Raw genomic sequence first — 11,871 nt, 5'->3', positions numbered from 1 at the left:
TATTATTACTATATATTATTATTATTATTATTATTATTATTATTATTATTTAATATTATTATTATTATTGTTATGAATTTCGCACAAAATTTTAACATTCAGACGACATTATAAATTCGAACGGCTATATAAAATCAATTTTATATATTTTTTATATTTTAATATTTATATTATTATTGTTATAAATTTTGAACAACATTTTATAAATCGGACATTATAAATTCGAATGGTTATATAAAATCGGAACAAAATCAAAGTTTGTCCGTATTAATTACGGATCAGAACATTCGGCTGCATGGAAAACATTGTATAGTGCTCGACTAAATGTTTTCAATCCGCATAACGCACCACACAATTGTAATACCGTACCAATTAATATTCGTAATTAATAGGGACAAACTTTGCTTTTGTTCCGATTTTATATAGCCGTTCAAATTTATAATGTTCGATTTATAAAATGTTGTTCAAAATTTATAATAATAATAACAATAATAATATTAATACTAAAATATAAAAAAATATTTAAAACCGATTTTATATAGCCGTTCGTATTTATAATGTCGTCTGAATGTTAAAAGTTTGTGCGAAATTTATAACAATAATAATAATAATATAAATTAAAAAAGAATTAAAAACAACAAAAAAAACAAAATAGGAAAAAAAAAACAACAAAAGACAAAGAAGGGTGAAATTGGAAAATGAGGGGTAAGAATACCCCTTTAAAAATCATTTTCATATCCTATGTTTTTGTACCGATTCGTACCAAGAAATCAATATCCAGGATCATTTTCTGATGATAGGATCGTAAAGTCTTACGATGTAGTAATAACTATGATTGTGATTTTATCTTCGTTGATCCATTACTCTATTGTTTGACTTTAATGAGACTTTGATATTATTATTGTTTTCAAATTAAAAGCATTAAATAATTTCCAGTAAATTTGAATATATGTGTATTATATATGGATATTTGAATTTAGTTTAATATGTTTGATATAAATAAAAAAAACAGATAAATAAAAAAAATAGAAACTCAAAACTCAAAACTTATCAACACTTATCAAGTGCATTAGTTTTGTTTGGAGGGCTTGTATGGGGCGTATTCCTACTGCAGTGACTCTTTCCAGGAGAGGTATCAACACGTCTTCTATTTCCTGTCAAATGTGCTTTAGTGGTGTGAACACTGCGGATCATATTCTCTTGAATTGTCCGATTGCTTTTGATTCCCTATGCTAGAATTTCAATTGGTGTGACATTTCTATTCAAATGTTTCTTCGATTTCAGTTATTGTTAATTTTGCTGCCTCATGGAGGAACTGTCCAAAAAAAAGAAAAATATTTCTTGCTATTTGCTATGAGTGTCTATGGTGTATGTGGAAAGCAAGGAACGACGTTTGGTTTAACAGAACCCAAGTGAACTCTTCAAAGTTGGCGGATAATATGATTTCTATGGTTTTTAGTTGGTTGAAATATATGAGTAATTTTGGAAATTGTAGATAAGAATGTTAGGTTTGTTCCCGTTTTGACATTTTGTAAGTTTGTTTTGTTTTTCTTTTGTGTCCAATCTTTTTTCCTTTAGGCCGTGGTTTTATTAATATCCGCCGGTTAACAAAAATAAGTATAATAATAAGTTAGTAACGTATATTTTTGGTGTATATTTAATAAGTTGGTAACGAATATTTTTGGTGTATATTTAATTTCTATTTAATTTGCTAAAGCCTATTGTGATTTCCTCGTAGGCATTTAGAAATTAAAAGAAAATTTGCTTTAAGTCTTCAACAACGAAATGTTTAATGTTGTACTTTTAATTTTAATTTTTTTAAAGCTTTAATGTTTAATGCGAGTCGGATCCTGCAACGAGATGTCTGGAGAGGCCGATCTATAGACCACATTCTAAAATGATAGTGCGAAACTTTTAGCGACCACTTGCCCTCATTGGATATCTAAGCGCTGACTTATGTACCTTCAACGACGACATTAATGTTGTGGTTGTACTAGGGTTGATTTTTTTGTAGTGTTATATTATACAAAACACTACTTTGAAAATAAGGATAAGATTCAAATACACACTTTCAAATTATTGAGAACAAATCCAAACCACACAAGCAAACACAACATAGTTAACGTTTGCAACGTCAATTTAGGAGGTATCAATAAAATTATTTTTCCAAACTAAAACATCAATCCAATTAACACAATCCCAGTGAATTATGTAACTTGAGTTAAAGCTTGAGATAATCAACGTTCAATGGCTTCAACACGTCACTAGCATCTACCTCGATGTAGTTTATGTGTTTCAGTGGCAAATGCATGTAGACAATCCAATCCTCATCGTTGACTGGTCCAGGCATTATCATCACCAAAAAGTCCGTGCTTTCAGATGGTACATAACATGATCCAAAAGCCACCTTACCCCACCCGAAATCTATTGCGTCCATGGTGTGAAACCTTTGTCCTGCTGACACCATCACCGACATTTCTTCACCGGCAAATGCCTTTGATGTCAGTGGTTGTGGCCGTTTTTCTTCCACCCAATCTATGAGTTCCAGGAAATGCTCTTTATTAGTTGCAGTCTGCAAGAACTCATGGACCTCCGTAGCAACATTAGCCAATGACATCCCCCTTAACTCCTAACTTGTCAAAAATACCGAGTTAGAATTATAGTATTACAATATATAATAATATTCATAACTTAGTTGTAAAATAATCATTGTAGTTGAGAAGATACAAAAAGAACAACATGATTTGCAAGTTACAAGTATATATAGGTTTTTACGTTTGAGAAATGAAGAACAAAATGTTATATTTAGTGGCAACACTTGTATAAATTTATTACCTGTGCTCTTTTCGACCCATAAGGCATTGATATAACATTGCCAAAGTATGAAGCCATCAGTTTTTCTTTCTCTTCTCCATCTCCCTCACTCAATCTTCTCCTTCCATTGACTGCAACAGCCACGTTGCACACTCTGTTGTGCTTCCCGGAGTCTTCCATGCTCAGTGCAATTTTCTTCCACAAGAAGGAGGTAAATGCCTCTACCTTTGACCTCATGCACCCATTCTCACTTGCCAACAGTTGTAGCCTTTTAATTTGCTCACCCTCAACATAAAATGTGCGATTAACGAGTGAATGGTCTCCATTATCGTCATTTTGATCATTTACAGTCTTGGATAGTGGCAAAAAGGGAGCAAACATATTGTCAATTGATGTGGAATAAATAGGTGGACACCTCGGATTGAGGTAGGATCTTTCAAAGGTGGGAAACATAGACGGAGTTCCTGTACGAGTTATGTCTGCCCATGATGAGATAAACATGTCAGCCGAGTACCCATCCGCTATCCTATGATCAAAAAGGCACCCTATCACTATGCCTCCACATTTTAACTCCGTAACCTGTACGTAATTGATTTAGGCAATGCTGTTAAAATCTAGTTTGCACATATTAATTAAAACAATATTTTATAAGCCAATCAGATAACTGAAGATTGAAATGTTTAATGTATTTTTTTAGTTGAAAAGATAATCCTTATTCTAATAAATGAATAGTTTTAATCTCTTTTTGCCAAATGTTACTCTAATACAACTTCTCATTAATATTATGTCATATGTCATGCAGATATATTAGAAATCTCATTTCAAAATTCAAATTTACATTTTCTAATTATATGTTAAATTTGAAGTTATAATAACTTTACAAATTTGATATATCTCTTAATTAATAATTTATTTAAAATGATTTATTTAAAATAATGGATTAATAATTATAAATTTTTATTATAAAAGTTTAATTAATCGTGGTTCCCATGATTATAAACTAGTAATTAATAAACAAAAGTAACACTATTATAAAAAATGTAGAATCAAATTCCTGTCGGATAATCCGTTTATTGAAAAAACTTTGACAGAAAAAAAAAGTCCAGTAGGATAAAAGGGCTTGGGTAATTTTTTATTAGCAACAGAATCTTTGAGAATTACCAACTGATTTATTCTCAGTATACGTACATACACTTTTTATGTAGACTTTAGGTTCAAGTTTGATGGAATACTGACCGAATCATTTAGTGACAGATTTTACAGCAGATTTCTGTTGTGACTATTTCCGATGGTATATCGAGCATGTTTAGTGTCAGTTTTTTCGTTGGTAAAATGAAGTTTTATAAAAACATAAATAAATACAAAAGTTGTTATAGATAGTATTTACAAGTTATTAGTAAATGTATTGGTTAACGGAATTATATATTTGATTGTATAGGTTTTATCGATGTCGTAGTATGATACAGACACATCCCTTACTAGGTCCGTATCATGCCATAAGCCCAAGTGTAGAACTCACTCCCAAAAGCCAGCTTGTAGGAGGAGGGGACACCTAAACTTATAAGCCACCAACTTATAGTATTTTCAGCCGATGTGGGATCATAACATACTATCAATGCGAAGTTATATGTTAGAATGTGTTGGTGATTTTTATGTCATCAGACATTTTGTATAACTGGATTTAATATATAAGCTAAGATGCGTAGTATTTGTACTTTATATTATATGTTTATGAATGCGGAGTGCATGTAAGTATAAATTCGAATTATATACCGTACGACAGAACAACGAGTTTCAAGTGGGTCGCGCCCCCTTGCAGGTCCTAGGGGCAGTTCCCCTAGCGGGGTCCAAGGGGCAGAGCCCCTGGCGGTGGGCCCCACCGACCAATCAGCAGGTGGGGTCGAAGGCGGTGCCCCCGTAGATGATTATGGTAAGATTGAAAAATCTTGTCAATTTTGGAAACCATTAATTTTGTCATTAAATCCATGATTCTCTGAACTAATTTAGAAGAGGAAAACTCTAATATCCCTATTCTAATAAATGAATAGTTTTAATTTCCTTTTGCCAAGTGTCACTCTAATACAACTCCACATTAATATTATGTCATGTGTCATATAGATATATATGTCAACTCATTTTAAAATTCAAATTTACATTTTCTAATTATATGTTAAATTTGAAGTTATAATAAGTTTAAAATTTTGATATATCTTTTTATTAATAATTTATTTAAAATAATTGATTAATGATTACAAATTTTTATTGTGAAAGTTTAATTATTTTTATAACCCGTGGTTCCCACGGGTTATAAACTAGTATCAAGTATATATACGACTCCTCTATTAAGCCGTAGATACAACCTTCTCTCTCTCTCTCTCTCTCTCTCTCTCTCTCTCTCTCTCTCTCTCTCTCTCTCTCTCTCTCTCTGAATTCACTAGCAATTTGGTTCACGTTTTCTGCCTAGATTCGTGAGTGTCCATTTCGATTATCCTACACTGGATTTCTTGTAACCTAGACATAGGGTAGAATATCAGCTCGGAAGTGACTCAGCTGATGTCCATTTCGATTATCCTACACTGGATGATTTACAAGAAGATTTAATTTGGAAACATCAACAGTATCATGAAGAAGTGACTCAGCTGATGTCATATGTTGATTTGCACCTGAGTCAACAACCTATTTTTGGTGGCTAATGGTAGAATTATAAGACCTAAAAAGAAGGATACCTATCATATTCGCATTCACAGAAGTATCCTCAGAGACAGAAGACTTTTCATTAATGAGACTCAACAACTTGTTGTATTGTTCACTTATAAGATAGTGAGCATTACCACTCCTAGTGACATCTGAAGTAACACTAGAAGAAAAGAACTAGCGGAAGGAACAGATGAGGAGTTACTAGAAAAGGACTTATTTTGACTCCTCATTTTATCATTATTAGTCTCATTCCTGAACTTAAAATCTTTTGGATAACCAATTAGTTTATAACACCTTTCAATAAGGTGTCCCTTAAGACTACAGTTTCTACACTGTAAATTCTTATTTCTTCCCTTGTTTGAGTTAGTATTTTGACTCCTTTTATCACTAACTCTACTATTAAATGAAGATGATTGAGTTTTGGTGACATTAGAAGAAAGGAGAGAGCCCCATTCTTTTGATGAGATTCCTTTCTAAAAACAATACAAAAGTAGATTTAACATTAGGAAGAGGATACATCAAAAGTATGTGACTCTTCACTTGATTAAAAGAGTGATCAAGACCACTCAGAAACTGCATTAACTTCATTAGTTTAGAGTGATCGTTATATTTAGCAGCAGCCTCACAAGTGCACTCAACAAGATCGGTAAGACTGTCAAATTTCTTTCAGAGAGTATCAAGTCTATTAAAATATTCAAGATACATTTTGACTAAGAGAATTAATACTTTGATGAACATTAAAAATAACAGACCCATCTGCTTTATTGTAAGTTTCAAAAATTTCATCCCAAATTTCTTTAGCAGATTTGGTGAACATTAAAAATAACAGACCCATCTGCTTTATTGTAAGAATATGCATGACCAAAGTAGATAGACTCAAACAAAGAACCAAGAATCCAAGAGCAAACAACTGCATTGGCACGCTCCCACTTCAAAGATTGAAGTTCATCATTGGAATCCTTAGTAACTTTACCTTCAACAAACCCTAATTTGTTCCTAGCCTTAAGACTTCTAGTCATAGAACTACGCGAAACACAAATTTTTTTGGTCCCAGTTAGTTTAAAGTTCACTATCGTAGTAATAATATTATCTGAAGGATGTATGAACAAAGGATCATCGTAGTTCATAGACTCAGTCTTAGAACCACTACCAGATTCAGAACTAGGTGTAGGTCCAGTCATGATGCACAAACAAAGAAACTAACAACAAGTAAGAAAATCAACATAAAACACATACAATTGTGACTCCTATAAGTCCAGATGGTCACCACGGTATGTTGGGGCCCAAGACAAGAATTACAGAGTCACAAAAAAACAATCAACAATAAAGTAACTGGTGTACGCAAGACAACCAGGATCTCCCAGAATCTACAACTAAAACAGAGGTAAAGGGGAACAAGAAAGAGCTCACAAAGCAATCGAGTATAGAAGAAAACATATCGACTCTTATTACTCTGTTCCCTACAAGAGTTAACGGTGATGAAATCCGTTCTCAAGAAAGTTATTTCAGAGAACAAGATTGGTCGAACTTAAAAGACGAAGTTCTTTAATCAAGGATCTCCACTCGTAGACAACCAGTCAAACAAGGATCTCCACTTGATGACAGATCTGCAAAAATACATAGGAACTCGCAGTACCAAGATCTTAAAGGATAAAAAACAATAGAGTTTTTTTCACGATCTAGATGATAATCTAGAGGAAAACCTAGATCAGAAAAACAACCAAACCCTAGACGTTCACAAGTAGGTTTAACCAACTAGAGAATCCAACAGAGATCTCTAGGATAACCTATTGTGAAGATCTAAAGGAAACAAATCAACAAAAAAGATCAACAAATGATTTGAATCAGGAATACGAACATAGAAGAAAGTACCTCGAACGAAAACGTCGATGATCGTCGGAAAGCAAGATTGGAGCCTCACTGCTCCGATACCATCTTAAAAAACACACAAACAGACTTTTACAACATCATCATCCATTATATCATTTGAAGACAAACATATAGATGGTTTTCAACGTACTTACATATAAAACCTCACTACATTAAACCTAATATACTCTATGTTTATCACTCAACCTAATCTACAAGAAGAATCAAGAACTACAATGAAACACGAAACCCTAATTCTATACAGGAAGAGAGAATGAAAGAATAGTTGTCTGATAGAGTGTAGAGAGGAAAAATGAATCGATTCAAGCTGCAACAAACCAGCCACACCTTTAAGTACCTAGATAAACGAATCTCCTCTACCCGCATGTCAACCCGAACACAAATAAGAAGAAAGTACATCGCAACCCACAAGAATCAACCACAATACCCAAACTACCCGCATCACAATAAATAACAAAACCAACAATAAATAAACTTACATTTTCAACCCTGCAAGAACAAAGAATGTTAAGTTTGTATACTAAAACATATTTTTTAACAATATGTTCTCGTGTTTTTTAGTTTTTTTAGTGTTCTTAAACATACAAAAACATTATTTATGATAATTTATAAACTAAAATGATTGTTATTATGTGAGAGGAGTTTTTTTTAGATGATTGTTATTATGTGAGAGGAGTTTTAATTATAGGGTTAATAAGGTTCGTATCTCTATAATAAGTATCTATGTGTATATTTTATATCTTTTATGTTAATATTGTAATGATAGTAATATAAAGTAAAGTTTTTTAACGAAGTATAATTTTGACCTTTTATGTAAAAACAAAAATTCAAAATATGATAACGTGCGTATATAAACAGGTGTAATTCTAAATTTTTATTTTTTCTCAGTTTTTCTAAATCTTATTGGACATGAAACAAGACAATGATTCATTTATTATCTTATTAAATTTTTTATCTCGAAAACGGCACAACTCGACTAAACCCTCGGTTGAACTATGAATTTTTAAACGCATTGTCTTTTTTTTTCATAACTAACTTGTTTTAATCGAGCCCCTTATAAATCCGCAATCGCCATCGATGGTTAATTATCACCTTCTTCCCTTTTTCTTAGCCTCTACTCTTCTTCAAGCACACTCAAGGACCACATTACATTCATTGTTGTCTCATGCATGCTATCTCAAATCGTGTAGATGATTTCAACCAATCAATTTAATGTATCTAAAAGTTATACGGCGGTCAACAATCATTCCAAACAGGGGCGGAACACGACTACAATAAGCAGCGGCCGTTTTCTTTTATTATTAAGATAATTTAACAAATTTAATGTTGTCTATTATCAATTTGTAAAACAATGCTTGATGTCACTATATAAATGTCATTATATAATTAATAATGTTATAAAATTGATCAAAAATATCATATTATTAGGTAAGAAAATTAAATAATATTTTACAACGGTTCTAAATATTTTACTTAGTCTTCATCGGTTAAAAATAATTCATCACATCATCATTTATATAAGAAGATTGACTCATAAATCATAAGAATCGGAAATAACGTTAACATTGGATTTGTTTATTAACTCAGTATAATAGCCTAAAAACTAACAAAATTAACATTTAAAATAATTACTATGAATATTATTATAAACATCAAAGACAAATTTATTGCATTTTAATTTCAAATCTATTTATAAATATATAAACAATTCGTAATTAGTAGATGCATATCAATCAAAATAAATAACTATCATAAATAATCTTATTTTAATTTCAAATATATTTATAAATATATAAACAATTCGTAATTAGTAGATGCATATCAATCAAAATAAATAACTACCATAAATAATCCTAATAAGTTAACGAATTTTATGAAGTAATAAGTTAAAACTAATTAGTGTTGAAGTAAAAGATAAAAATAAAAATAAAACAAAGATAATATTTTTTATAGAGCCAAGAGTTGTTGAGCATTTTAGCATTGGAAAGAGAAAAAGAAAAATCAGAAGTAAATACTACACATTAACCTAGATATAGATGAAAAAGCAACGTCTTTAACATCTCAGTTTTATATTACCACTTTACCAAATCACCATAGCCAAGAAGAGAGCCAAAAAAGAGATAATAAGTTGCACCTTTGAAATAGTGAAACTCAGGATCTCGAGAAGGCGACCAGGAGACATGGACTCAGTCAGAAGATCAAAGAGGCGACTTGGAACCAGGATTTTCCGACGGACCAATGGTATAGGCGTGGTGTAGAAATGATTTGTAAACATGTCTTCTTAACTTTTTTATGAGTTTTGTAGAAATGATTTGAGTGTAATTTTGGATCTATAGACTTTAAAATTTTAAGGGGCAATTACTAATCTAGCCAAATTAAGGAAGTCATTAGCAATTTATAGCCAAAAATTAGTAAATGTCCAAATATAGCCCACGAAACCGTAGGTTTCGATATTCGTCTACTGTTTTGCCAAATCGTCTACTGTTTCGTGTTTTGTATAAAAAAAATTCATTTTTATGATACAAAACCGTAGGTTTTTTAAAATCTACGGTTTCCTCTCGAAACCTACGGTTTCCCAACCGTAGCTACGGTTTTGGGTGAAAAAATACGGTTTTTTTTTTTTTTAAAATCTACTGTTTTGGGGGTTTTAATTACAAAAAAAAGGGAAACTGTAGGTTTCGAGAGGAAACCGTAGGTTTTAAAAAACCTACGGTTTTGTATCCTAAAAATGATTTTTTTTATACAAAACACGAAACAGTAGACGATTTGGCGAAACAGTAGTCAACCTACAGTTGACTACTCTTTTGTGGGCTATTTTTGGTTAAGTGGTTTTTTTTGGCTATTTTTTAATAAATAATTAAGGATTTTGGCTAGATTTGTATTTTCCCCAAATTTTAATATGCAGATAGAGTCCCGAGGAAAGAGCCTTTCGGCTCAGAAACGCTGCTCCAGCGATGCCCGGTTTTGAGAAAAACCCGCTGTAATGTTACTTTATTTAGTTTAGATTTTGATTTGGTCGATTAGTTTTGCGGGCTGTTTGGATTCAAATATTTTAAATTCTTTATGCAATTATCAGTTCCTCATTGTTTGAAAGACGTCTATCTTATTTCTTCAAAAATAATTTTCTTGATTTATAAAAAAACGATTTTGAACTTCTTCAACTGTAAACTCTGCTAACATTTGTTTATTTTAATAATAACTACAGTAAAAAGTTGGGGGGCCATGGCCTCCCCTGGCCCCTACAGTGTTCCGCCACTGCGGCCTATTAGCAATCTGATCACCTAAAGTTTTACTTTAATGTTTGCGTAACATATATTATATTAACGTATATAACAAATAATTTCGTAAAACTCGGGTCCTATTTACACTAACATGAAAAATCGAGTAGTTGTATGGGACCCCTTGTGACACTCTATAGGTGTGTCCCTGCCATGAAGTTGTAGTACCATATTATGTAATTAATTAAACTCGTTCATGAGTCGCTAACTTATATGCATGAACCTTCCTATTAACCATCTATATATTTTATTTTGATTCAATTGTAAAACATTACCTGAACAGCAAACACTCCGTGTGGTTTCTTGGGCATAAGTTTAGCCTCAATGCCTTCATTATTGGGATTGTAAAAATTTAGTTCCTTGAGTTGCCCGTCTGCAACAGCTGTGACAAAGTTAACACCTTGATAGTTGCAGTGAATTTGTTTTTCTTCGACAGCTTGATTCCATATGATATCGCCGGCGAGGGGGTAGTAGACGGCGAGAGCTCGAGATAAGGACGCTTTAAGGGTATTTACTATCGTGGAGAAACTTCCATTAGAGGGTTTATTGAAGCACAAGAAAGAACCAATTTCAAATGGTGGGACAATCAAGTCTAGGTTTGTAAACGGTAACCAATGATTATTCCATGGTTCTTCTACACCCACCACTACATTATCAATCGCCTCTACTCGGAAAACCATGCCCCTACTACTCATGTCAGGGAGAGGAGCAGTAAAAATGTTTGTGTGTGAGAGAGAGATTGGGAGATACTTTAAAAAGACTCCAATATGGAATATATATAAACACTAATGCCATGTGCGATAACCAGTGTTGTCTTAATTATCTTCAAAATAAGTTACGATAACCAGTATTGTCAAATCACCCTTATATATGTCTTAATTATCTTCAAAATATGTTACAGTTTTAGTCCTTACGGTTTACATGCTTCTGCACTCGTACTCAAAAATATTGAACTTTTGACACATTTCATTCTTATAGTTTCTAAAACTAGCACCAATGATCCCTAAGACTAACTCCGTGTGATATGCTTAAATGCAAGTTAAAGAAAAAAGTCCATCTGTATATGTGTGTGTATATATATATATATATATATATATATATATATATATATATATATATATATATATATATATATATATATATATATATATTATTTTTCTTTTTTCTTATTTTCATCTTAATTTTTAAATAA

The 11,871-nt window shown here is 31.9% G+C and overlaps 1 protein-coding gene across 1 annotated transcript; it reads right to left on the bottom strand.

Moving 5' to 3' along the window:
- Positions 1 to 2,051: 2,051 nt before the first annotated feature.
- LOC145103979 (coniferyl alcohol acyltransferase-like) lies at positions 2,052 to 11,441 on the bottom strand. Its single transcript, XM_079041261.1, has 3 exons — positions 10,955 to 11,441; positions 2,836 to 3,393; positions 2,052 to 2,629 (listed from the first exon to the last, which is right to left on the bottom strand). The coding sequence occupies exons 1-3, from the start codon at positions 11,372 to 11,374 to the stop codon at positions 2,222 to 2,224; spliced, it is 1,386 nt and encodes a 461-aa protein (XP_078897387.1). The 5' UTR covers positions 11,375 to 11,441; the 3' UTR covers positions 2,052 to 2,221.
- Between the last annotated feature and the right edge of the window lie 430 nt (positions 11,442 to 11,871).

Source organism: Lactuca virosa, chromosome 4 (genome assembly GCF_052849685.1).
Source record: "Lactuca virosa cultivar CGN04683 chromosome 4, Lactuca_virosa_CGN04683_v6, whole genome shotgun sequence".
In the NCBI taxonomy this organism is placed as follows: Eukaryota; Viridiplantae; Streptophyta; class Magnoliopsida; order Asterales; family Asteraceae; genus Lactuca; species Lactuca virosa.
This window is presented reverse-complemented; position numbering and strand designations above follow the sequence as displayed.